The sequence below is a fragment of the Astyanax mexicanus genome, chromosome 1, assembly GCF_023375975.1.
Source record: "Astyanax mexicanus isolate ESR-SI-001 chromosome 1, AstMex3_surface, whole genome shotgun sequence".
In the NCBI taxonomy this organism is placed as follows: Eukaryota; Metazoa; Chordata; class Actinopteri; order Characiformes; family Acestrorhamphidae; genus Astyanax; species Astyanax mexicanus.
Genome location: NC_064408.1, coordinates 112,392,253 through 112,419,397, shown reverse-complemented (window position 1 = coordinate 112,419,397; position 27,145 = coordinate 112,392,253). Strand labels below are relative to the sequence as shown.

The 27,145-nt window shown below is 35.4% G+C and overlaps 3 protein-coding genes and 1 long non-coding RNA gene across 7 annotated transcripts in view; 3 read left to right on the top strand and 1 right to left on the bottom strand.

Annotated features, from left to right (window-relative positions):
• Positions 1 to 10,825, top strand: part of LOC103047054 (collagen alpha-2(VI) chain) — a 38,026-nt gene extending 27,201 nt beyond the window's left edge. For both annotated transcript variants that reach the window (XM_007242101.4, XM_049464632.1), the window contains exons 21-30: positions 417 to 467; positions 587 to 622; positions 720 to 782; positions 853 to 915; positions 1,862 to 1,897; positions 1,994 to 2,039; positions 2,132 to 2,284; positions 3,682 to 4,128; positions 4,229 to 4,267; positions 9,207 to 10,825. In XM_007242101.4, the coding sequence (XP_007242163.3) occupies positions 417 to 467; positions 587 to 622; positions 720 to 782; positions 853 to 915; positions 1,862 to 1,897; positions 1,994 to 2,039; positions 2,132 to 2,284; positions 3,682 to 4,128; positions 4,229 to 4,267; positions 9,207 to 9,796 (1,524 nt within the window). In that variant the 3' untranslated portion in view covers positions 9,797 to 10,825. The remainder of the gene's footprint in view (positions 1 to 416; positions 468 to 586; positions 623 to 719; positions 783 to 852; positions 916 to 1,861; positions 1,898 to 1,993; positions 2,040 to 2,131; positions 2,285 to 3,681; positions 4,129 to 4,228; positions 4,268 to 9,206) is intronic.
• A 17-nt stretch (positions 10,826 to 10,842) lies between these two features.
• On the bottom strand, positions 10,843 to 20,298 carry mrpl32 (mitochondrial ribosomal protein L32). Of its 2 annotated transcripts, XM_049464638.1 has the most exons (4): positions 20,203 to 20,298; positions 13,040 to 13,160; positions 11,904 to 12,070; positions 10,843 to 11,162 (listed from the first exon to the last, which is right to left on the bottom strand). In XM_049464638.1, the coding sequence occupies exons 2-4, from the start codon at positions 13,131 to 13,133 to the stop codon at positions 10,911 to 10,913; spliced, it is 513 nt and encodes a 170-aa protein (XP_049320595.1). In that variant the 5' UTR covers positions 13,134 to 13,160; positions 20,203 to 20,298; the 3' UTR covers positions 10,843 to 10,910. The 2 variants fall into 2 exon arrangements, with proteins under 2 accessions (XP_049320595.1, XP_007242162.3); XM_007242100.4 differs by lacking the exon at positions 20,203 to 20,298 and having other exon boundaries at positions 13,040 to 13,175.
• Positions 13,172 to 16,251, top strand: LOC125781210 (uncharacterized). 2 transcript variants are annotated; one of them, XR_007424429.1, is made up of 5 exons: positions 13,172 to 13,356; positions 14,329 to 14,366; positions 15,136 to 15,242; positions 15,319 to 15,397; positions 15,539 to 16,251. It is a non-coding gene; the product is annotated as an uncharacterized LOC125781210 (long non-coding RNA). The 2 variants fall into 2 exon arrangements; XR_007424430.1 differs by lacking the exon at positions 14,329 to 14,366.
• Positions 20,299 to 21,809: 1,511 nt separating the features above from the next.
• On the top strand, positions 21,810 to 26,777 carry psma2a (proteasome 20S subunit alpha 2a). Its single transcript, XM_007242097.3, has 8 exons — positions 21,810 to 21,883; positions 23,541 to 23,617; positions 23,766 to 23,898; positions 24,734 to 24,856; positions 24,963 to 25,044; positions 26,141 to 26,214; positions 26,326 to 26,383; positions 26,535 to 26,777. The coding sequence occupies exons 1-8, from the start codon at positions 21,843 to 21,845 to the stop codon at positions 26,649 to 26,651; spliced, it is 705 nt and encodes a 234-aa protein (XP_007242159.1). The 5' UTR covers positions 21,810 to 21,842; the 3' UTR covers positions 26,652 to 26,777.
• Positions 26,778 to 27,145: the final 368 nt, after the last annotated feature.

Sequence of the window (27,145 nt, the reverse complement as noted above, 5' to 3'; positions counted from 1 at the left end):
ACTTATTTACTCTATGTAACATTTAATGCTTGGAACCGAGTTGAATTTACTTTTTTTATCTGAAATTAAATTTACTTAAAAAAAGCAAATGCAGAAAGTTGCGAAACTTTTTTAAAGTAAATTTTACTCATCTTTTTCTCTTCAGTGCATGCCTGGCGTTAGGCACAGTGCCAATAGGTTAATATTTTCGCTCCATAGAATTTAGACAAGCTGTGTGTGAGTGTGCATTTGCACACCCGTGTCGGCAATGGGTGCAAAAGAGCTGAACGTGTTAATTAGAAGGGGTGAAAGGGTACAGTGAATTTCTGTTGAAGCAGCTGATTGAAAGTAGCTCAGTCTCAGGTTCCTCAGAACTCATAAATACGTTGAGTAGGAGATGCTGGCCTGCCACAACAGTGTACTGTCTTTGTCTTCAGGGAGAGCGTGGAAAACCTGGGCGCAGCTTTTCTGGACCTCGGGGCATTCAGGTAAACAAAAAAGAGAAATATTTAGATTGCAGATCATATGCTCAGGTTTATACATGCTCAGGTTAATAACGTCCCACTGTAATTTAAAAGACCTGAGTGTGATATGGGTATGTTTACAGGGAGACAGAGGAGAGCCCGGATTTCCAGGTCTTCCAGTAAGTAGTGTTTATTTCATCAGCTAAACTGAATCATCTCCTGATGGCAGGAACTAATTATTTGATAACCCTTTAAGCATTGTGGTATTTTTTTCAGGGATCTAGAGGTTATTATGGAGAGAAAGGAGCTCAGGGAGCTAAGGGACCTAAAGGAGGAGCGGTAAGTGATTATATGTTGGTTTATGTTGGAAAGGCTTGTTTTAAGTCTAACTGATGGTCTTTTATACCAGGGTGAACCAGGGCTTCAGGGGGAACCAGGAGATCGAGGACCAAGGGGACCACCTGGAATCCCAGTAAGCCCTCTGTTAATACACATTTAACTAAATCTAAAACAAACTAAAGTCACAGCTACACAATATCCACCGCATTGGAAAATTACTGAACTTCCAAATATTTCATTGAATAGTGATCAAGGGTGTGTTTCCTGAAAGCCATCGAGAAGACCTTTTAATTATTGATCCATCTCAGAAAAAAGATATTTTAATTAAAGTTATTATTTCTCTTTGTTTTAGAATAAGGTGGTATGTAAGCAGTTTTCTCCTGCAAATTCAGAAGAAAAAAAATCAGTGTGAAAGTGAAAACAATATAGAGATCTGGTTAATTTCTTAGACAATCATGAGAAAATACTTCCTTGATTTGTGATTATTCAAGGCTTCAGCTTTTGATTTTACCAAATTGAAAACCTCTGGATTATAATCAAGAGGAAGATGGACAATCACAAGCCATCAAACCAAGCTGAACTGCTTGAACTGCCAGAAGTGGCATAAAGTTATCCAAAAGCAGTGTGTAAGACTGGTGGAGGAGAACATGCCAAGATGCATTAAACATGTGATTAAAAAACAGGGTTATTCCACCAAATATTGATTTCTGAACAATTAAAACTTTATTAATATGAACTTGTGTTCTTTGCATTATTTGAGGTCTGAAAACTGAATCTTTTTTGTTATTTCAGCCATTTCTCATTTTCTGCAAATAAATACACTAAATTACAATATTTTTATTTGGAATTTAGGAGAAATGTTGTCTGTAGTTTATTGAATGAATCAACAATATCCATTTTACTCAAAAATAAACCTATAAATAGCAAAATCAGAGAAACTGATTCAAAAACTGTAGTGTCTCTTATTTTTTTCAGAGCTGTATATATTTATATATCAGTATATATCAGTGTATCAATCACAGCTTATTGTTGTGTATAGTAAATTCCACGTATCAACATGTTTATTTTTTGTCTTGCAGGGTCCATCTGGTATATCGGGTAAACCTAGTTTGCCTGTAAGTAAATATTATCTGTCATGAAGGGAAACATTTATATTTAACAGATCACACACTTAGCATAAACTGATTATCTTCTTTTACATTTACATGCAGGAGTGTGAGATCATGGGCATCGTGAGGGAAACGTGTGGATGCTGTGGTAAATGATTCTGATACTTAATAAAGAAATGTTTATGTTCACATCTACAGTCTAAGGAAAATGGTAAACAAATATTTGGCTCTTGTGTGCAGACTGTGAGAAGATCTGTCCGCCTCTGGACTTGGTGTTTGTGATTGACAGTTCGGAGAGCATCGGCGAGTCCAACTTCAGCCTGGCTAAGAACTTTGTGATTAGTGTTGCAAGCAGGCTTGGAAAAATGGCCAAGAACGTTTCTGACCTCTCAGGTACGTGCAGTATATAGATGCTGCTGGATAAAAAACTTTTTATCTGCAATACTTTCCTTTTTAACTTTTTAATATATTGTCTGAATTTTATGATTTTTCTTTCTTCTATAAAGCTGCAGATTTAGAGATAGATGGTTTCTGCATGACATTGATCATTTAAATAGGTATTTAGGTGTTATATATATATATGAAAAAATCTGTATGCAGAATATGAGGCGATTGTAGAAGCAAACACTGACATCCCATATAGCACAAATCACTCTGGCCATTTCCAGGCTGAATACCACACATTGCATTGACCTGGCTAAGGTTTAAAACTAGGCCCAGGGTTCGTAATGTCATGGAATTTAAAAAATATCCAATTTCCAGGCCTGGATAAGTTCAAAAGTTTTGGTAAAGTCATGAAAATTTGCAATTCACAAATGTGTGTTTCCATTTATCGACTGAGAAAAGCTACTTTGAGCTAAAAGAGGTCAGCTCCATGTTAGTTCAGTAATATAGCCCTACACAATTGGCCTCTCAGGATCTGACACACATTTTATTATTATTGAATATTGTGTCAACATTTTTTTATCACTATAGTTTTAGTTGATTTTTGGTTTTATTGTCCATGTCTGTACTGATGTTTTAAAGATTAAATGGTCATGAAAATTTGTCTTGAAAACATGGACATTTGTTTGGTTAAAAAGTGTATGAACCCTGTTGGCCTGATTCTGGTCAAATGCTTGACTTAAATTCGGGCAGAGTGCTGTGTATACCCGCACCTTGGTTGCAGAGTATAAAATGGGATTCATCTCAAGTCGCTTTTGCCAACTCTCTGGTTGCCAAGTATAAACTACATTTGGCCCAATGCTGAGTCTCAGCCGATGCTGCCATACATCGGCTGAGCTTATGCCGATTCTTTAGCTATCAAGGATAAAATCAAAGCAAATTCCCATACAAATTTAAAATTCTTTGAATTCTTTGAAAAGAGAAAAGGTCTGTGGAATAAACAGGTCACCATATATTAGCTGATGTGTTTGGATTGTTAGATTCAGTGTTCTAATATTTTTATAGTACTCATCTTTGCTGTATCAAAAAAAATGATTTATTAATTCGAGTCATTATTGTATCAAATCATATAAAATTTACATTAATTGCACTGGTACAACCTTTAACCTTATTAATATTACATGTTGCCTCTTATCCTCATAACTTCAGTTCAGAGTAAAAAAATGGAAACTCTGGCACCACATGTCTTGGCTGTTTGACTGATGGAACTTAGCATAGCAATTTCTCATTTCCCATTACTTACCATTTACAAAATATACAACTGACCTTTTTTTCTTACTATTTTCCATTTGAGGAGATTTTGGGACAAATAACTCCCTTAACTTACTACATTTATTTATCTTTAGGATCTCGACTGGGCGTGGTTCAGTACAGTCATCAAGGAGCCGTGCAGGCCATCCGGATGGACGACCGCAGCATCACCTCGGTCACCTCCTTCAAAGCCAAACTCAAAGGCATGGAGTGGATCGCAGGTGGTACCTGGACACCGTCCGCACTGAAGTACACCTACGAGCAGCTTATACAGCCGGGCAGACGAACAGGCACCAAAGTGGTGGCCATTGTTATCACAGACGGCCGATATGACCCCAAAGACCTGGCCGAGCTGGAGGCCTTGTGCACTGGAGTGGAAGTGTATGCCATTGCCATAGGCGACATGTTTAAAATCGAAGCAGAAAAGCAAGCTCTGAGACAAATCGCCTGCGACCGCAGCGACAGGGTGAAGCCTCTGAGCATGTACGCCGAGCTCTCTGCAGAGGACTTCTTAGAGGAGATAGAGCTGATCCTCTGCCCAGGCAAGTGTCTGCTCCATCAGCGAGCATGACTGAACTAATCCTCTGTGTTTGTCTTGTCACATTGACTCTGACACATGTAATCATGCTTTCTTGCTTGCAGAGCCAGAGACTGTGTGCCCAGACTTGAAGTGTGCCTCAGGTAAGAGCACTTCCTTGCTTTAAGTTTGGTATGAATACTGTGTTGGACCACCAGGGCAGGGTCATGTTCTTTTACTATTTAAATCTGACCTTATAGTGTATAAACAGAGTATATATGAAATTATACACAGTTAAGAATATTAAGACAACCTCATTGCTTTGAAAATCACTGTCCATATTATTAGCTCATCTAAGCATATAAACACTTTTTAGTTCTGTAATTACACACAAGGTATGTCCCCAATCTTGATCACATGACCAAATATCTGGCCTGATGACGTAAACAAGCTAGCTACCTATAGAGCCATCTACTACTTTCATTCACGCTTCATTTTCCTCCAAACTGTAAACACTCTGTCACTGTGCTGAAGACTCTCTCTCACCCACTTGCTCTGTCCCACTCACACACACACACTACAATACCAATTGTTTTCTCCATTAAATCTTCTTGTTTATCTCAATATCAATCAATCAATCAGCCAACCTTTATTTTAACTCTGAAGTAAATTGACAACCCTCATTTTCAGTGTAGCCAAGCATTTACAAATATAGGGCTTGACACGAAAAAAAAATAAAAACTACATTTAATCATTTTAAAATAACAGTAGGGTTGCAACGGTATGAGATTTTCACGGCATGATAACCGTCTCAGAAAATACCGCGGTATCACGGTTATCACGGTATCACAGTTTGTTACATATATTATTAAACTGACCCTTAAAGAAATTACAACAAAGGTTTTTTGTTCAATTAACTATTTATTGTAGAAACCTGGAACAATTATATAGATAATGTCTCCTTAAAGAAAAATAAGCTGTACACCATCAGGTGAAGGAAACCGGGTTTTTCCACTACTCTTAAGGGCATTAAGAGTGTATGTAAAAAAAAAAAAAAAAAAAAAAAAAAAAAAAAAAAAAAAAATATATATATATATATATATATATTAGGGGTGGGAATCGATTACTATCTCACGATTCGATTCGATTCCGATTTTGGGGGCCACGATTCGATTCAAAATCGATTTTTGATTCAAAACGATTTGAATTATAAAAATTTCTGCTTCTGGCTTATGAATCTTATTGAAAAAAAAACCCTCCATAGTATACACTGGTCCTGGAGCAAGTAATGTGTTACAAAAACAATAAAATGTGCAGGAATGTGGGTCCTCAGTGACAGAGGAATCACTGGGATATCACAATGACGTTAATGAACAATAAATAAATAATAAATAACACTGCTTTATTACCAGGCTACTAGCGGTGGTGTGTAGGTGACGCTGCTGGGCTGATGTGATGATAGCAGTGGAGCGCTAAAGTTCAGGAGCAGCTGCTGATTAACTAGTTAATTTAAGGTCGTTGTATTTCTTCAGAAAGGGGGCAGGAGGTGGAGAAATTAATTCATATTGTCCATTCCTTAATTCCTCTGTGATGAGGAGCTGAAATGAGCTCTGATTAGCTTATTGTTATTTTTCCGTTCCGCCTTAAATGCTGCAGCCCGCAGCCACCTGTAGCGTTATTTAAGGTGGAACTGGAAAGTTAGCTTGTTAGCTAGCTAACAGTTACTGAAACTAACTACTAGCGATCTTTTTTATGCTTGTTATGAAGCATTCTGCCATAAAACATTAAAACTACACGTTAATCTAAGGTAATATAGTGCTTGTTCTGCCATCTTACCGGTGATTCTCAAACACCTACTACGCTCTGTGTGGGTCTGGAAGACCTCGGTTTGAAGGGACAAGCGGGTTGCCAGGTCCAACAAAAATACCCAGCCCAAAATCAGTCCAAAACCCGCCCCTCAGAATCGATTTTGGGACATTTTAAATCGATTCTGAATCGTAGTAAATGAGAATCAAGATTCTTATGTGAATCGATTTTTTGGCACACCTCTAATATATATATATATATATATATATATATACACACACACATACACACACACACACACACACATTACACACATTACATGTCCTCTAAGAAGTAAATATCTGTATTTAAAATATTCAGTACAATTATTTAAGTTTAAATTATTTAAATATTATTTAAACTATTTAATAAACTGAGCCTGGGTCAGTGTCTGATCAACAACTGTTGTAAACGTCCGTTTTACTGCCAAGTTGGTATATAACCAGATACTGCAGAAAGAGGGGATTTATTTCTGACATGATCCTCACAATAGAGATTTCTATTTTAATGCTTTCACACCGAGTCTGGTTTTAACATATGAAAAACAGGCACGTCAGAATTTGAAAATGAACGCATGTAAATGAATGGCGTCTTTCACATCCAGTCCGGCGAGCACCTTTACACGGACACGTGAATCCATCGTAGCACGCACTTCACGCCTGTACCTGCGTGCTCAAATTTCTCAGCGCTCTCAGCGCTTTTGCGGGCGCTTACCGCATGGGTTGTGCTCGACTACAAAGAGGTTTTATTTAGGTTCAGATTAAAATTATAAACTAAACACATACTTTGCGCTGCACGGCGGGGTGGTGTTCTCGGAGATGGGAGAACAGGTTTGACGTATGTCCACCTTTAGCTGTGACTTTACAGCCACATTGATTACAAATCGGATAACCATCCTCGGGTGCGTTCGGCGGGTCTCTGAAATAGTCCCACACTGCTGATTTTAGTTTAGCCTTTTTTTAGGCGGACGGAGATTTGTTTAGTCTGATGCACTTTCTGCTGTTCTCACCGCTGTGTGCTGTGAGTAGCTGAAGCGGAGCAGAGTTGCGCATGCGCGGGTGAGTTTCTCCGCTGGCTTGCGTTTTACCGGTAATAAGCAAACACACACGGTATGATAACCGTGCATTTTAATACCATGGTATACCGTGAAACCGGTTACCGCTGCAACCCTAAATAACAGTAACTAAAAGATAAAAAATAGATAAAAATTAAAATAGAATAAGATTAAATAATAATAATAATAATAATAATAATAATAACAATAATAATAATAACAATAATAATAATAATAATAATAATAATAATAATAAAACTTGGTTGAACTATGAAATTAAGATCAAAAGTTGATAAGATTAATACAAAAAAAGTTAAAATTAGACTAAAACTAACTTTTGTATAGTACAATAAAATACAAATAAGTAAATGAAAATACAAAAAACAATAATATGTAGTGATAATAATAATAATAAAAGTAACTAATCAAAACAAGTTAAAATGCAATAATACTAAACTATTAAAAAATAAAAATAAAATAATGAAGAAAAAAAGGAAATATAACTCAGCATTACATTATATTCATTTTAAAAGCATTAAAACTAGCTTGAGATTTTATAATAAAGAAAAAAGTCATCTAATGTAGTCTTTCAGGCCTAAACCACACTACACAAGTATTTATATTAACTTATTTTATATATTATATATATAATATATAATATAATATATATAATATGTATATATTATACAACAATACAGGAAACTACCAGCATTTAAAAAAAATAAATAATCATTTTAATATCGTGTTGAATAATATAAATCATTTTAAAAGATAATACCACTTATATAAATGCAATGTATTATTTGCCAATCTGAGACTAATCATTTTATTTACGTTTAAATGTCCGCTACCAAAAAAATTAAAGCTGATAGTTCACATGGTTAACACACATGTAAAGTGTTTGCTATTTGCACTGGTGATATTTGACTGGTTTTTATGTTTTTAAAATAAACATTATTTATATTAATATAGACTTTTACAACACATATTTTTTGTGTTTTAATACCATTTTAATAATTCAAAATTAATTAAAAAATACCCTTAACGGACAATTCGGATGTGTTTTTTTTTTTTGTTTTTTTTTTACTGCATTTCCAACGCATCGGATCAGGACTCGGTATCAGCATATACTCAAAACGTAATAAGTAGGGGACTACAGACTGTAGTTCTGTATCTGTTTTTCTGCATACTTTATTATTATGCTTCTTTTAACCCCGTTCTTCAAAGATCAGAACCCCACAGGTTGGTGGGTCTTTGATTTTCAGCGCTGCAGTGACTGTACTGGCAGGGTGGTGGTGTGTATGGGGTTTGTGTGTGTGTTGTGCTGCTGTATGAGTGGATCAGACACAGCAGTGCTACTAAATGTTTTATTGGAGCCCCATCTAATATATTTTATGATAAACTGGAGTGGCATATCATGGATCATGGAACTAATCATGGAACATCAGTGTGAGACATCACTAATGCTCTTGTGGATGAATGCTATCACAACTTTACAGCAATGTTCCAACACGTAGTATACAGTAGGTCTTCGCTGATGTTACAGCCTCTATTTGGTGGTTCAACATGTTTTAAAAAGCACTTAAACAAGTGAAATAACAGATTTTAAAACTGTTTAATGATAGTAAAAGCTTTGCAATTTAAGCAGGACTAAAGTAAGTGTAAAAAAAGTTAGTAAAGGTATGCCCACACTGAATGTGAGTAAAACAGTGTCAGATGCATTTAAGACATAGTTGAGTTGCATGAATTCATAAAGCAGCCCTGTTTGTAGCCTGATACAATTATATGTTATAGCTGTTTAAAGGAGGAAGCACCTTTGACCTGAAGAATTAGAATTGAGCTGCTATTATCAGAGGAATTCAGAAAATACATATTAGAGATGATTTCAATAAAAACGATACAATCAGTTGAACTACACAAAGCAGACAAAAATGCTGGAGTTAATAATAGACACTTAACTTCTTATATTTAACATGTTGATGATATATTATGCTTCTCTGTAACCCCACATACATAAATTACAAGTCAGTTGTGCTCCGCAAATTATGAGGGGCTAAACCAAAAATGCCAGGACCGATTTTTTTGTCCCAGTCCAGCCCTGGTCATGTGTTTTTTTTTTGGACTACAGTTCTTTAACAATAGTATTTCATCTACTTTCTGTAATAAATCATTTGTAATATAAGTGTTTTGGTCAATTTTGGCAGCACTGAATGTGGCCCCCCTGACACGGAGGCCTGTTGACCTGCTCTTCTTTGTGGACGGATCATCGAGGACAGGACCCATAAACTTCAAAAGTGTGTTAGGATTTATTGAGAAGCTCGCTGAGGAGATCCCACTGTCCTCAAAAGATGACGACAGCAATGGTGCTCGCTTCGCTGTTCTACAGTTCGCAGGTGACCAGGACCCTGATGTCTTACTGGACTTTACCTACGACAAAAGGAGAATAAGTTCTCTCACTTCTGAAGCTAATTACCGTGGCTCATCCTCCACACTGGGAAAGGCCATTGTGTATGCAGTCAACAATATAGTCCCCCGAGGAATCCGCCCAGATGCTGAGCTTTCATTTGTTTTCATCACTGATGGGATGACCAGCAACACAAACTTTGAAGAGGGCCTTTCTGCTATGAGAGCCGCTAATGCTGTGAGCATGGCCATCGCTGTGGGTCCTGAGGTCAACAACAAACGTCTGTTAAAACTTGTTTTCAACGACAGGGCCCTGATCCTTTACCTGAAGCGCTACGAGGACTTATCCAGCTCTGGTGTCATTAAGCACATGGCTCTGTGCTTGGGATAACATTAAGAGCCTCTGTATACAGGTGTGGGAAGATTTTATAGGTTGGTTTTATATTAACAGATCAGAAAACCCTAGCTCTGGAAAAACATAAGAGACCACTTTAAAAGGCGATACATTTATTTGATTTTACCAAATTGAAAACCTCTGAAATATAATTAAGAAGAATATGGATGATCACAAGCCATCAAACCAAGCTGAACTGCTTGAATTTTTGTACCAGGAGTGGCAAAGTTATCAAAAAGCAGTGTGCAAGACTGGTGGAGGCGAACATGCCACGATGCATGAAAACTGTGATTAAAACCAGGGTTATTCCATTAAATATTGATTTCTGAACTTTTAAAATGTTATAATTTGAACTGTTTTTTTTTTTTTGCATTATTTGAGGTCTGAAAGCTTTACATCTTTTTTGTTATTTCAGCCATTTCTCATTTTCTGCAAATACATGCTCTAAATGACAATATTTTTATTTGGAATTTGAGAGAAATGTTCTTAGTTTATAGAATAAAACATGTTAATTTTACTTAAACATTTAAAGCCAAATCAGAGAAACTGATTCAGAAACTGAAGTGATCTCTTTTTTTTCCGGAGCTGTATATGTGATCATACTAAACATACTTCTCTTGGAACAATTAGGGTTGTGCTGCTGATCAGTCTTCAGGTGGAGAATTTCTGTGTTACATTTGTGGCATCAATCAAATAAACAATATACCAGCCACAATATACAAAGATTTGGGTCCGATAACCTGAGCATGTGATTGAACTGTTTATGCTCTATGGCCTTTTAATGCCAATTTAAACATGATAAAATTTAAAGAAAGGTAAAAAAAATTTAAAGGAAAAAGTTGGACTGTTCCTTTCATATGATCCCGCTTTTCTAAAACCATTACTTTTCTGCTTACTGTGCACAATTTAGAGCTATAGTTCATACACAATGTATATTTTTAACACTGTAAATCAGTGTAACTGTATGCACACTGTAGATGCTTCATAAACCTGGACAATTTCTAAATAAAACATTTTTTTTAAACATACAGACAGCACAATCATTTAGGCATTTCAATATTTATTGTACAAAACAATCAACACTCTCTAATGTATAGTAGCTCTGGGTAAGTTACAGGTTAAACCAGGAGGGGCGCTTTCTGCTGCGCTCCACTATCCTTTTGCCCTGATCTGCCTCACCAGGAGTTTCATTCTCATACAGAACCACAGTCTCCACTGCCGGTGTATTCAGAGGACGGCCTTCCATGTTCTGGATCTGCCTTCGTATCAAGGACGTCTCCTTCTGGATCTTCTCATAGCAGAACCCGCAGAGGGTGTGCTTCAGTTTCAGATTTCCACACTGCACACAAGGCTCGATATTTGTCTGTGCGGAGAAGAAAAAGAGTGCATACTGATTAATAATATGGCAAAGCAATAGAGACTAGAGGTGAATGTTTTGTTATTTTTCAGTGGACCTTTAATAAGTTCCATATTTGCTTTTGTTATATGGATATGCAATTAATCATTATTTATTTATTTACACCTGTGTGTTTGCTTTTGGACTGACTTTATTAATTATTGTATGTTTGGTTCTAAAGAAGATTTTTAGACATGACTTACATTTGCATAGTTGTTAAACTGAAATAAGTCGACAGCAATTACCCCTGCACTTGCCCCCTCACAAGAATTTTCAGGTTTAAATCACTGACTTGGGAGAACATCACTTTCTTAAAAGTGTCGTTGCCAGAACCTGCTAAAGTGTGTTGGTCAGATATGTCAGATGTCAGATATTAAAAAATTATAGGACGACAACAAGTAGTGTATAGTAACTGAATTAGCTACATGGTAAGACTGTTTACATTTATTGTTTACTTCTTAGTTTATTATTGTAAATGTAAAATAAATAAAGAAATTAAGAAATGTTTGTACTATAAATGTTTGTAATACATTTTCTCGTAGGCCTTTCTGGAAATAGTAATCCTGAAAGCTGCTGAAAATGTCTTTAAATTTAGTGACATTTTATATGCTGCTAAATGCTGTCCACCTTTATGACCCAGACATTCTCTAATACCATTATTGATGATTTCTATGGATGTATAATTGTACTGAAGCACTTATCACTTACCTTGACTTTTATCATTTTATTTGGGTTCCGTCTTCTGCAGCGATTGACCTCGATGGTGCGCCTTTTCTTGGGCACAGCCATCCAGAAAATGCTGTCCAGAAAACTGGGCTCAGAGCTGTTGTTGGGCTGAGGCAGAAGACTGGGACCATTCACTGCCAGGGCTGGACCTTCAGAGAAACAGTATTTCAGTATATTGTGCTTCCAACACATCAGCTTCTGAACCCATTATTCACTTTTCAAGTTATCAGCATTTCCTATTAAGGATACACCAATATACACCAAAACATAGGAAGAAAAGACATGCACCGATATGGAAATTCTGGGCCGATGCTATTATGAGATATTACACATTGATAACTTACAAAATACCTAGCCACCCTGGTATAGTTTTCTAAAAATGAGATAAAAACAAGTTCACTTGGTCCTTTTCCAGCATAAAATAAATATCTCCAAACCATCACTGGTTGGTGGAAACTTCACACTAGACTTCAAGCAGTTTGGACTGTGTGTCTCTCCACTCTTCCTCCAGACTCTGCTCCCTTTATTTACAAATGAAATGTAAAATTTACTGATGATCAGTGATGGTTTGGAGAGACATGTCATCTGCTGGTGTTGATCCACTGTGTTTTATCAAGTCCAAACTCAGAGCTGTGCTTTGCTGGAAAATCACTTTATGCTTCCCTCTGCTGACAGCTTTTATGAAGATGCGGATTTCATTTTTCATCAGGGCTTAGCACACTGCTGAAAGTACCTATATAATATTCTAATTTTAGATGCACTAGTATATGTGTATGGTGTGCCTAAAGGGTTGTCCCAATCCTTAGGGGGAGGATTTCACCCTTTTCCCTCTTTAACTCTCTTTCAAGGAGAAGGTTTACACTAGTAAACAAGGGGTAGGGGTCCAAAGGAGGAATGCGATTGGGCCCAAATGTGCTGGTCATGGGGCTCCAGGACCAGGATGGAGAAGCACTGCTGTAGGGACAGTCTATAAACAGAAAAATAATACTGAAGATAAGGGTGTTCAGTCTTGTCCACTAACAGTAGTAGGGATTAGTTAGTCAGGCTAGGCTAGTGAGTAGGTATGCCATGCTTCTGCTCTTCCCTTCCTATCAGGTAATAAATAAATCAGTACTCACCCAGACTCCTGTCTAACCCTACAGCCTGTATAAAATCGCTCTCCAGCCGCTGCAGAGACTGTCTCAGAAAGCGCACAAACCCTGTTAACGACATGATAGCCCAGCTAACGCTTCCTCACGCCTCACTCCAACGGCTCTCACTAAAAACCAGGGGTTTCGTGCATGACGTATTTTTGGGGGCGGAGTTGTGGGAAGGCTGTTGTCGTAAGGGGAGGGACTTGAATAGGGTCAAGGAGCATGCGCAGAGAGGAACCCGCACAATTCAAAAGGCCGGTGTGAATCTGCTGCCGAAAAAAGAAACCGCTGGAGCAAGAAAGGTACAGTATAAGCTTTAAAACACATTGTTTGTGAAATAAAAAATGCACGTAACGAATACAATTATTAAAATCTAGGAAGAACAGTGTTTATTTATGTTGCTGTGTAATATCTGAGGCTCAATTCCATTTATTTATCAATGTAAAGCTCCAAAACGCCCCAAAGTTAGCTTTGCTGAACAATATTATTGAATGTACAGCAGTGGTGGGGCATCTGAATCTTAAATTACACCTAATTTAGTTCGATTGAGGTGACCATATCTGTTTAGTATCTTGCTTACATACCTGGTTGGTCTGGGGGGATTTCATGCCAGTGTAGTTTAATCTGATTTATATATATCTGGTATCCAAATACCTGGATGGTCTGGCGGGTATTTCATGTCAGTGCAGTTTAATCTGATTTATATATATCTGGTATCCAAATACCTGGTTGGTCTGGCGGGTATTTCATGTTAGTTTAGTTTAATCTGATTTATATATATCTGGTATCCAAATACCTGGTTGGTCTGGCGGGTATTTCATGTTAGTTTAGTTTAATCTGATTTATATATCTGGTATGCAAATACCTGGATGTTGTGGTGGGTATTTCATGTTAGTTTAGTTTAATCTGATTTATATATATATCTGGTATCCAAATACCTGGATGTTGTGGCGGGTATTTCATGTCAGTGCTGTTTAACCTGTTTTATATATATCTGGTATCCAAATACCTGGTTGGTCTGGCGGGTATTTCATGTCAGTGCAGTTTAATCTGATTTATATATATCTGGTATCCAAATACCTGGATGTTGTGGCGGGTATTTCATGTTAGTGTAGTTTAATCTGATTTATATATATCTGGTATCCAAATACCTGCATTGGTATTAACTGATAAGATGTTAATTTGTTTGTGTACTATTTTGTAATATATTATATCTATTATAAAATATTGTGTATATGTTTTCTATTCATTTTTATTTCTTCCCTAAAATTAAGCATTTCCTTAATGGCCGAACAAAGCGGTGTTGATTTGGGTAAGAGTTAAATCTTTTTAATACTTTATAGATCCACATTTTCTGATGTTTCACATCAGTGTCACAACTTTCTATAACAACACGACACAACCCCAACACATGTTTGAGTCATGATGACTACCATCTGCATGGTTATATACAAAGCCTTTGGTTTTGATCATTGCCTCTTTCAGATGTTTTTTGGAATGTGAATTAGAGAGTTTGTATATAATATTTTACATCACGTTTCAATTTTATTTATTTTTTATTATTATTTTGTTTACGTTCCTCACAATGAGCAATACCCACTTATCGGGATTTGTGTCAAACCAATATGATCTTGACACTGTTCTGGAGAGCCATAAGCGGGCAACTATGACGTCTTTCACTGTGTGGTAAGAGTTTAGTTGTGTGATTTTTACGTTTTCAAAGAGAAAAGACAGCAACATTTTTTGCCATGACCATAGATTTAGCATGTTTAAGCAAAAGTTGATGAGTTGTCCATGCCCTTTTGGAATAAGTTGTGTCAACTGGTCACTCTGTCGATGGTTCACCACTGTTCCATGTTTGATTTGTGAATAATTCACTGTAGTTTGCTAAATTTCCAAACCCTCAAATTACTTTGTAACCTTTTTTTTATACTGATCGAGGTCATAATTTAAAAAACTATTTGTCTTTGTTTAGGTTAGCTTTGTCTGATATTAAAGTTTGTTTGATAATCTAAAAATATAAGTATGCCCCCCATACCAATTTAAAGAAATAGGTTTCTTAACCACTTTATGGTTTTTAGTTTGCAGAAGGCATGCTGGAAGATCAGAATTTCCATTTTTCAAGCACAGAAGATGCAGTCAAAGAACTCAAGAAAGGAGATTGCAGTAAAACGTCTACAGGAATCAGGTACAGTCATGTTACTCTTACAAGTAATTAGTAAGAACTTTATATTTGAAGTGTGCAAAAATGTTTTGTTTTGCAGAAGATTTGTCTGATGTCTGCAGACTCTGTGGGAAGCCACTACACAGGATTCTGTGGACACTGCTACTGCTTCTAAATGGGTACAAATGAAGATAATTTTGGTTTCTGTATATATGAGTTATTTGGTTGTCACAGATTTTAAATGCAAAAATAAGGTCAGAAAACATACATTTAAAATCTGACATGTTATTAATTGTTTTAATTATTGCTTGATTTTTTAGATTGCCTGTGACTGATGCAACAAGTGGTTCCACCATTCATGTGTCGGAAACTCACCTGAAGAGGAGGAGTTCCTTTGCCCTTTGTGCAAGATATAAGACAGCCCCTACCAACTAACTCATCCGCTGACCCTGCTTTTAAATGTCATTGCTACCACTGTTTTCCAACAACTCTAATCAGACTTCTTTTTCATTTTATGTTAAAAAAAACACACCTTAAAAATGTATGTCATAACTTTATTGTAGACTTTTTCACCGGAGGTTGTTTATTTTTTTTAAAGACAATACCTTTTATAGTTTCCATCAATTACAGTTTGCCAATTCAACTACTTACTTGACACAGCACATGCTAACCCTCACTTGCTGAGACTAAAGAATGTAAATGAACTTTGTGCCCTTTTTAGATAGAAAAAGCTGGAAAATATGTTCCGCAACGAAACTACATTTAGGTCAATATAATGTTCTCTTTTTGTATACTTCAGAATTTAATACATTTGCTATTTGAGTTTAGAAACAATATGCTCATAAACATACTTTTATTGTTAACATTGTTTTCATGCCTTATATCTTGATTGTATTAAATCCCATACATCTGACACAGAGGCAAACTATGTTCTGACTCAGGATAACTGTAGTCCCAGTGTAAAGAGTTAATGCATGAAAAAATAATTATATAAAACAATGAAAGTATATCCAATAAAAAAAAAATATATACATTTTGGCTAATGTGTTCTCAAATTGAATGTTGCATTATTTTCTACTATATTACACAATATAAATATTAACCAACGATAATCAACCTCTTATGCAAAAATGGTCACTTTATTCACCCAGTTAAAAGAAAAAGACACTTTATTTTAAACATTTTACATGTGCACTATCAAACATCAAAAGTACTGTGTACAAAAATTATTACTTGAAGTTAGCTATAGAGTGTACAGGGCCACCTCAAAAAATTTTAATATCTTTGAAAAGTTACTTTATTTTAGTAATTCGGTTAAAAATGTGAAACTCATATATTATATAGATGTATTAAAACAGAGTGATCTATTTTAAGCATTTATTTATTTTATTGTTGATGATTATGAAGCTTACAGCCAATGAAAACCCAAAAATCAGTGTATCAGAAAATTAGAATATTATTTAAAACCAATTGGTACTTTCTGCAGTGTGGGCAGTGTGCCAAGTCCTGCTGGAAAATGAAATCTTCATCTTCATAAAAGTTGTCAGCAGAGGGAAGCATGAAGTGTTGTAATATTTTGTGGGAAAACAAAACTGCACTGACTTTAGACTTGATAATAAAACACAGTTGATCAACACCAGCAGATGACAGACATGTCGCCCCAAACCATCACTGATTGTAGAAACTTCACACTAGACCTCAAGCAGCTTGGACTGTGTGTCTCTCCACTCTTCCTCCAGACTCCTCTCCCTTGATTTCCAAATAAAATGTAAAATTTACTGATGATCAGTGATGGTTGGAGAGACATGTCTGTCATCTGCTGGTGTTGATCCACTGTGTTTTATTATCAAGTCTAAAGTCATTGCAGTTTTGTTTCCCCCCAAAATCTTACAGCACTTCATGCTTCCCTCTGCTGACAACTTTTATGGAGATGCAGATTTCATTTTCCAGCAGGACTTGGCACACTGCCCACACTGCAGAAAGTACCAATTGGTCTTATATAATATTCTAATTTTCTGATTCACTGATTTTTAGGTTTTCATTTCACACGCTTAAAATATAGATCACTTTGTGTGTAATATATCTTTATAATATACGAGTTTCACATTCTTAACTGAATTACTGAAATAGTAACTTTGTGAGATGGCCCTGTACATTGCAGTCTAAGGTTTACGATGCAGCAAGTTTTTCACTTGCAATAAAGACTAGTATTCGGTTACTGTGGAGCTGGTATCAGAATTAAGAGGAAAAACTGCATGGACATTTTACCAACTTTTCTCTAAAAGACAAGAAGGCACTGGAGTATGTTCTTGACAGTACAGAAGAAGTTCTGATGGATCTTCATGATTGACTGTTCACACGATCGCCACCTAGAAAAAAATATATACATTTATTTATCACAAAGAAATTCAACAATAACAAGATTTATGACTTATTTGGGGAAAAATCATAGTAAATAAATATAGATTACTACAAAATCACAGTTTTAAACAAAATACACAGATTTTACAACTAACAGAGTAAATGTACCCTGAATATCAGGACCAGTACAATGAGTAACACAGGCTATTGAGGTATATGAATAAAGTTATTAGCACTATAGAGTGCATGAACATGAAAACGATATAAGATACATATCCTGCACATGAAATACCCGCCAGACCAACCAGGTATTTGGATACCAGATATATATAAATCAGATTAAACTGCACTGACATGAAATACCCGCCACAACATCCAGGTATTTGGATACCAGATATATATAAATCAGATTAAACTATACTAACATGAAATACCCGCCACAACATCCAGGTATTTGGATACCAGATATATATAAATCAGATTAAACTACACTGACATGAAATACCCGCCACAACATCCAGGTATTTGGATACCAGATATATATATAAATCAGATTAAACTGCACTGACATGAAATACCCGCCACAACATCCAGGTATTTGGATACCAGATATATATAAATCAGATTAAACTACACTGACATGAAATACCCGCAACAACATCCAGGTATTTGGATACCAGATATATATAAATCAGATTAAACTGCACTGACATGAAATACCCGCCAGACCATCCAGGTATTTGGATACCAGATATATATAAATCAGATTAAACTGCACTGACATGAAATACCCGCCAGACCATCCAGGTATTTGGATACCAGATATATATAAATCAGATTAAACTATACTAACATGAAATACCCGCCACAACATCCAGGTATTTGGATACCAGATATATATAAATCAGATTAAACTGCACTGACATGAAATACCCGCCAGACCATCCAGGTATTTGGATACCAGATATATATATAAATCAGATTAAACTGCACTGACATGAAATACCCGCCACAACATCCAGGTATTTGGATACCAGATATATATAAATCAGATTAAACTAAACTAACATGAAATACCCGCCAGACCAACCAGGTATTTGCATACCAGATATATATAAATCAGATTAAACTAAACTAACATGAAATACCCGCCACAACATCCAGGTATTTGGATACCAGATATATATAAATCAGATTAAACTGCACTGACATGAAATACCCGCCACAACATCCAGGTATTTGGATACCAGATATATATAAATCAGATTAAACTGCACTGACATGAAATACCTGCCACAACATCCAGGTATTTGGATACCAGATATATATAAATCAGATTAAACTGCACTGACATGAAATACCCGCCACAACATCCAGGTATTTGGATACCAGATATATATAAATCAGATTAAACTAAACTAACATGAAATACCCGCCAGACCAACCAGGTATTTGGATACCAGATATATATAAATCAGATTTAACTATACTAACATGAAATACCCGCCAGACCATCCAGGTATTTGGATACCAGATATATATAAATCAGATTAAACTATACTAACATGAAATACCCGCCACAACATCCAGGTATTTGGATACCAGATATATATAAATCAGATTAAACTAAACTAACATGAAATACCCGCCAGACCAACCAGGTATTTGGATACCAGATATATATAAATCAGATTTAACTATACTAACATGAAATACCCGCCACAACATCCAGGTATTTGGATACCAGATATATATAAAACAGGTTAAACTGCACTGACATGAAATACCCGCCAGACCAACCAGGTATTTGGATACCAGATATATATAAAACAGGTTAAACAGCACTGACATGAAATACCCGCCACAACATCCAGGTATTTGGATACCAGATATATATAAATCAGATTAAACTGCACTGACATGAAATACCCGCCACAACATCCAGGTATTTGGATACCAGATATATATAAATCAGATTAAACTAAACTAACATGAAATACCCGCCAGACCAACCAGGTATTTGCATACCAGATATATATAAATCAGATTAAACTGCACTGACATGAAATACCCGCCAGACCATCCAGGTATTTGGATACCAGATATATATAAATCAGATTAAACTACACTGGCATGAAATCCCCCCAGACCAACCAGGTATGTAAGCAAGATACTAAACAGATATGGTCACCTCAATCGAACTAAATTAGGTGTAATTTAAGATTCAGATGCCCCACCACTGCTGTACATTCAATAATATTGTTCAGCAAAGCTAACTTTGGGGCGTTTTGGAGCTTTACATTGATAAATAAATGGAATTGAGCCTCAGATATTACACAGCAACATAAATAAACACTGTTCTTCCTAGATTTTAATAATTGTATTCGTTACGTGCATTTTTTATTTCACAAACAATGTGTTTTAAAGCTTATACTGTACCTTTCTTGCTCCAGCGGTTTCTTTTTTCGGCAGCAGATTCACACCGGCCTTTTGAATTGTGCGGGTTCCTCTCTGCGCATGCTCCCTGACCCTATTCAAGTCCCTCCCCTTACGACAACAGCCTTCCCACAACTCCGCCCCCAAAAATACGTCATGCACGAAACCCCTGGTTTTTAGTGAGAGCCTCACTCCAACAGCCCCTTCACCATCCTCACGGTCACGCAGTCACAGCGCCTGCGCCCTCCCAGCGCTGAGGCATGCTGGGATTTGTAGTTCAGGGGATTGTGCGTTATTTTACAAAAGGTAGAGCGTGAAAAATAAGTAATTTACTGTGTGATGCAGTTGTGGACAGTAACAAAATGAACATAAAATGTATTTTATTTTTTTGTGAATTTTAACTTTATTTATTTAACTTTTACATTTATATTATTGCTTTATGCAATCATTTTTTACAGACATTTTTTACGTTCTCTCCCTCTTTTTTTAAATTAAATTATGTATACAATACAGTCCAACAGCATGAAATAGACACAATAATAGATTAAGTTTACAGCAAATACAACCAATATCACAAACACATACAAAACACAACCTAAACAAACAAAAAAAGAAAAAAGAAAAGTGTGATTCGAATTAAATTGAAAGGCCTTAAAATATCGATGGATTTATGACATTTGAAATGTTTGGAATTATGTTTTTTTTTTGCGAATTACATTTTTTGTGTATAAAATTTACCTGAAATGTATAATTAAATTTAATATAAATCTCTCTTTGTGGTCCAATACGATACTTAAAACATTTTTTGTTAGCTGGCTTGACTCTACCGGATTGGAATTGATTATCTTCAGTGTTTTGTGTTTACGAATATTTTAATAGACAGATAGATCAAACGCAGGCTAAGTAATGACATTAGTGACTTAAATGCTATATTAGGTTTAAGACCTTAGACATTATCTATGTGGAATGTTTTTGTTCTCCTCGTGTCCAGAATTCTTCTGGGCAATCTGATTTCCTCCAAGTCCAAAAACATGGAGATCAGGTAATTTGGATACTCTAAATTGCCCTGTTGTGTGTGCATGTAAGTATATAATGTATGTGTAAATGTATGTATGACTGTATGCCTAGAAATGCATTGGTCATAAAAATGATCCAGATCATAAAGTGTACTTAAATTATGCTGAAGTTGTGTTATTTTGGAACGACTAATTTGTAAATAAATACTACTTGTTTGTTCTTAAAATGAAATTAATTTGCACTATATTTATACTGAGCATACTAGTCGTGTTATTTTTGCCACTATTTAGTACAGTTTAAGTATATTTGTGTGAGCTCTCCAACTAAACATTAAAAACATATTAAAGGTGTGATTAAAATATAGATTTAAAATTACATTAATTTTGAGGAGTGTACATAAACTTGTAAAATCAAAAGCTATTTCAGTGCTGCAAAGGTCAGCTGAAAAAGTTATTTTATTAAGTTCTAAAGTTGTCAACACAAAATTAATGTTTTGGTAGCAAACTTTACTGAAGTACAGTTTTATTTCAAAATATAGGCTCATAGAACACATTTAGTAAAAGTATAGATTTATCATAAAAAGTTAATAACATTTTACTTAGCATATACTTTTATTAGGTACATCACCAATACTAAATTAGCCCAGCCAAATAAAGATACACTAAAAAACAGATTAGGTAGGTAAAAAATTATGTATAAGTAGAAAACTTACACATGACTTGACTACATTACCCAGCATGCTCTTGGAAAACCACCGCGACCAATCATTTCTATCTAACGCCCAACGTCACAGTGGCCATTGAAACAGCAATGGCAGACAGAGGCTACAGCTTTTCCCTCACTACCTTCAGGTAAACGGTTAATTTTGTGTGTTTTATATTTGTAATGTGGTAATTTAGTTTCAGTGCTTGTTTTGGGAGCGTCTTAGGGAGTGAATGAGTTGTTTATGTGGGTGTTTAGTGTTTAAATGAATTATAAATACTCACTTTGTAGCTTTTTGTAGTCAATGCAGAGTCACTCTGGGTCTCAGCTTAGCATTACCGCTACTGCTGCTACTCATACTGCTGAGTTTAACTGGAGTTAGGGGCTTTAATCTGTTAAATAATTAAAATTTAAGACGTTATAGCTATTAAACCTGTCTATTTATGACATTAAAATGTATATTTTAAGTGTTTTAGCCATGTTTGCTAAAATAACTCAGATGTTTTATGCTTTAGCTCAGTTTAAGCTAACTTTCGCTTTCGGTATAGAGATAAATACGGGACAATAGGTTAGCTCGGTTAACAAGTTATAAAGTGGCTGTACTGTTAATGCTGTAGATATTATTGCAATAGTATAATATAACGACTATTAAGAACTTTTTCACTTTTTAAAAATGTTGTAAACAAAGGTTTACTGATGCTGCACACAAATTGCATAGTAAGGTAGGGCTGCACAATATTGTTTGGTGTGGTGCAGTGGATAACACCACCCCCTGTCAGGGAGCCATCACATCATATGGGAGACTAGTGTTAATATATGGCCTTTAAATAATATTTTGATATTTCATGGTATTTTTGCAATAACTGTACTCATGGTGATATGACCAAACATTAAAGTAAAAAAAAAAAAAAAAAAAAAAAAAAAAAAAAAAATATATATATATATATATATATATATATATATATATATATATATATATATATATATATATATTTCTAGCATACACTACTACAACACAATGAAAATTACATTTTATTATTACATACAATCTTTATGGCACACCCCTTACTAAGAAATCAGATTTGTAACAGAAGTCAATGATCCAGAATGTCATGATGCTAATAATGCACTCTAAATATCTATATATATATATATATATATATATATATATATATATATATATATCCAGGATTCATGTAAAATGAATGAAACTGGACAGATATAATCTGTTTCTATTAGATATATAATGGGAAATGAGAACAGTGTAAATTTTTATTTTGCTGAAAACAAAACAGTACTTCCAACATGCCATCACTTTAATAGTGCACTTAGGTTCATGTTTATCTGCTCTAGAGGGTCCTTTTCTTTTGGCAGTTTTTCTCTACAGCAGCTTGACAAACTTGTTTGTGTGCATTTGTACATCTGTGTCAGCTATTTTTATCAGGAAACACTAAAATATTTCTGTTGTTATGGCTATTTATAACTTAGAAATTGTTTAAGAAGATTTTAATCACATTTTCTTACCTTTAATAAAGGTATATTATATATTATACAACAGTACATGGACAGTATAGTGACATTGTTTTCTTTGTCTTTTCTTGTGCATCAAGTCATGGCAGAAAATCTCACATAAAAAATTTTTTTTTTTAGCATCATAAAAGTCTGTTTAACATTCATAAACACCTGCAAACAGAGTGTTACAAACAGCTGAGCTTTATGTTTATAAATAAAGTACTGTTTAATAAATGATTGTTTAAGTAATAAATGCAATTATTTTTCTTTCCTTTCCTTTTTTTCATTTTTTAGCCCTTCGGGGAAGTTGGTCCAGATTGAATATGCTCTGGCAGCTGTTGCAGCAGGGGCTCCCTCAGTTGGGATTAAAGGTATGATTGACAGCATGATTATGGTGGTGGGTCATATTTTAAAAATAATAAATGTATGATATTTTCGACATATTCTACTTTTGTTTTTGTGTTTTATCTCATTTAAGTGTTCACACATTGCTCTCCACATTTGTTTCTTCATCCACAGCTTCAAATGGAGTTGTTCTGGCAACAGAAAAGAAGCAGAAGTCCATACTGTATGATGAACAGAGTGTCCATAAAGTAGAGCCCATAACCAAGCACATCGGCATGGTGTACAGTGGTATGGGGCCTGACTACAGGTATGCATTGCCTTTTATAAAATATAAAGAAAGCTATCATCATGTAGGGTCACCTAATGTCTAGCTGATGTCAGCTATGTCACATAACGTCTTGCAGATGTCAGCTATGTCATTTAACGTCTAGTATTTGTCAGCTATGTCACTTAACATCTAGCAAATGTCAGCTATGGCACTTAATGTTTAGCTAACGTCAGATTTGTCACTTAACGACTAGCTAACTTTACATTTGTCAGTTAAGGAATAGCTTATATCAGCTTGGTTGCTTAACATCTATGTAACATCAGCTAGTCACTTATAGATCACATCACCTAGAGTTGCTTAACATTCAGCTGACGGCACCTAGAGGTGCTTAACCTGCAGCTGACCTCTTCTTTAGTCAAGGAACATGCATCTGACTTTATTTATAGTTATATGCAGCTGATGTAATCTAGGGACACTTTACTACTTCTAGCTGACGTCATCTAGAGTACATAGCATAAAGGTACATACATCTACCGTTCACGTGCAAGTATATTACATAATATTCATATTTAATCACAGATATGAGCAAACCATCACATTTTATAGTCTTGTTAAAATATGAAATTACCTTTTGGCCAATATATTTAAGACATCCTGTAATGCAATATAGGAATATCCATATAGAACATTTACTGTAAAAAGGGTGAGTTGAGTAGCCAAGTACCTCAATGTTAATCAGGTAGTCTGCTTTCAGTATATTGCATCTGTAGATGGTAAAGGGTTCAGGGCCGTTATTGAACTTGTGCACAGCGGTTTTGGGAGGCTAAAATATATAATAAACTTTTTAATTTGTTGATGTTTAATTGGTCTACAGGGTTTTGGTGAGGAGGGCACGGAAGCTTGCCCAGCAGTACTTCCTGGTCTACCAAGAGCCTATTCCTACAGGCCAGCTTGTTCAGAGGGTCGCATCTGTCATGCAGGAGTACACACAGTCTGGGTGGGTTTGTGAGCTCTGCTTTAATATATTATTTTTTGTCAATAATCTACTTTTGATGGTAATTTAGATGTGACCGCTAATACCTTCCTGTGTATTTTATTAATAGAGGTGTTCGTCCATTTGGTGTGTCGCTGTTAATCGCTGGCTGGGATGAAGATCGCCCGTACCTCTTCCAGTCTGATCCCTCAGTATGTAATTATTTTTGTTTTTCCATTGAGCAGTGCTGCGTATAATACTTTTCAAAACATTGCTAAAAATAACTGCACTAATGAGACTCCGTTCGTGTTCTGTTGCATTGGTGTAGCACAATTCACTGTTTACTACCAACAAACTATTCTAACATAGTAACTATGTTCTAGACAATGCTAAAGCATTAATACTTTTGAGAGGGACTGTGTTTTCTTGGCTGTAACGTCATCTGATAATAAACAGTGTAGTTAAAAAGTTAAAACTATCCTTCATTACATAATACAATTAAATAAGTGGAGTTATGGGGCTCTTTCACAGATTGCATATTGTAAAATCACACTATGAATAACACCTAAATACGAAGTGTAGTACCTTCATATAACCTGATGGGTAAAGTCCGTACAATAGGTAAAAAGCTTAGAGGAATTCCTATTGGACAGTCCTTATGTTTTATTTCAGGAGAAGTATGGCTATAAATCCAATGTTAAGTTTAAAGAGCTTGAGTAGGTCAGAATGATAAATTGAGGAAAAATGCACAATGCTACACTTTTATTTAGACATCTTGTCAAATGAAACATAGTGGCACTTGATGCTTATTGGAGGGTGATGTATTTAACTAGGAGTTTACTTCAGTTGTACCTCATTGGTTGGAACCTCTGATTGGTATTAAGGGCTATTAATGTACAGAAATCCCAAACTCAACCTGCCCTTGAGCCTAAGTTGCTACAGAGATGCGTCCCAGTGATGTGTTGTTGTGAGACTAGAAATCAGGCTAAGCCTGGTTGGATGGCTAAGTAAGAAATGTGAGGGAGGCTCTTGAATATGTTTTAATTTCAGATTAATTTCAGAGTCAGATTTTATCATGGAGGTAGATTTTCGAACAACACCCGGAAAAGCAACTCGGTGAACTGATGTCAGATACAGGGAGATGCAGTCTAAGTAGATGATAACAAAAGAATGTAGCTAGAATCTTTAAGCTGCTCAATAAACTGCAGTGTGAAACCAAAACTAACTGGACCAAATATATGAATAGTTGTGAAAAAGGCTGTAAGTAAAATGTTTTTTTTCTTGTTCTTTTTTTTTTTTTTTTGGAAGGGTGCATACTTTGCATGGAAAGCCACTGCAATGGGAAAGAACTACGTGAATGGAAAAACCTTCCTTGAAAAAAGGTATTAAAATTATTTTCTCTATACTTTAGTCTGATATAAAAACATACATTCCTAATCACCTTTAAATGATGACATTTTGAACTGACCACTCCTGATGGTGTTGTATTTCAGATACAATGAGGATCTTGAATTGGAAGACGCCATTCACACAGCAATTTTGACTCTCAAGGTAAAACTGCATGGATTGTCTTATCTGCAGAAGCTCAGGGGCTTTCTGTCTAGACTCTAGAGAGTATCACACTACAAGAGAGCTTGTACGTGATTTGCATTTATCTTCTTTAAATGTCAAACATGAAATCATTGACCTAAATGTGTTACAGGAAAGCTTTGAAGGTCAGATGACTGAGGACAACATTGAGGTGGGAATCTGTAACGAGGCTGGCTTCAGGCGTCTGACTCCTGCAGAAGTCAAAGACTACTTAGCAGCTATTGCTTAAGTTAACCTAGTTTTCCTGGAAAATACAGTTCAAATGTTTGAAGAATGCACTGCTATGAATGGTAGTTATGTAATTTGTATTTTTTTTTTTACTTGATGGCAAATAAACTACCAAATTAAGTGAAAATTGTTGTTTCATCTGTTACTAAGCAACAATTCTGAAAGGACCAAATAGAATCAGATATTTTTTGTAATAAAAAATGTTTTGTTTGTTTAAGATTATGAATGACAGTTGTAATTTATTGTACTTTTTTATTACTGAACCACCTTTATCTCTTACAGTTAAGCACGGTCTTTTGATTCCTGCCATTTTAAATGAGCTGTTATGAGCCACATTTACGAAGCAAGCTGATTTGAAATGCTTCTTAGAGCAAATATTTTTTTATAACAGTTACTAAATCATATAAACTGGGTGCTTTGTTAATTTTTTAAATGCCCATTGTATTCAAACAAATCTAATATTTAGGTGTAAGTGAGTAAAAGAGAAATTCCAGT

Coding starts and splice junctions, on each gene's coding strand:
- mrpl32 (XM_049464638.1), bottom strand. CDS start 13,133: ATGTCGTTAACAGGGTTTGTGCGCTTTCTGAGACAGTCTCTGCAGCGG. Junction 12,071..13,039: donor AGGGTTAGACAGGAGTCTGG/GTGAGTACTGAT, acceptor GTTTCTCTGAAG/GTCCAGCCCTGGCAGTGAAT. Junction 11,163..11,903: donor ATAAAATGATAAAAGTCAAG/GTAAGTGATAAG, acceptor TTCTCCGCACAG/ACAAATATCGAGCCTTGTGT.
- psma2a (XM_007242097.3), top strand. CDS start 21,843: ATGGCAGACAGAGGCTACAGCTTTTCCCTCACTACCTTCAG. Junction 21,884..23,540: donor TTTTCCCTCACTACCTTCAG/GTAAACGGTTAA, acceptor TTCATTTTTTAG/CCCTTCGGGGAAGTTGGTCC. Junction 23,899..24,733: donor GGTATGGGGCCTGACTACAG/GTATGCATTGCC, acceptor ATTGGTCTACAG/GGTTTTGGTGAGGAGGGCAC.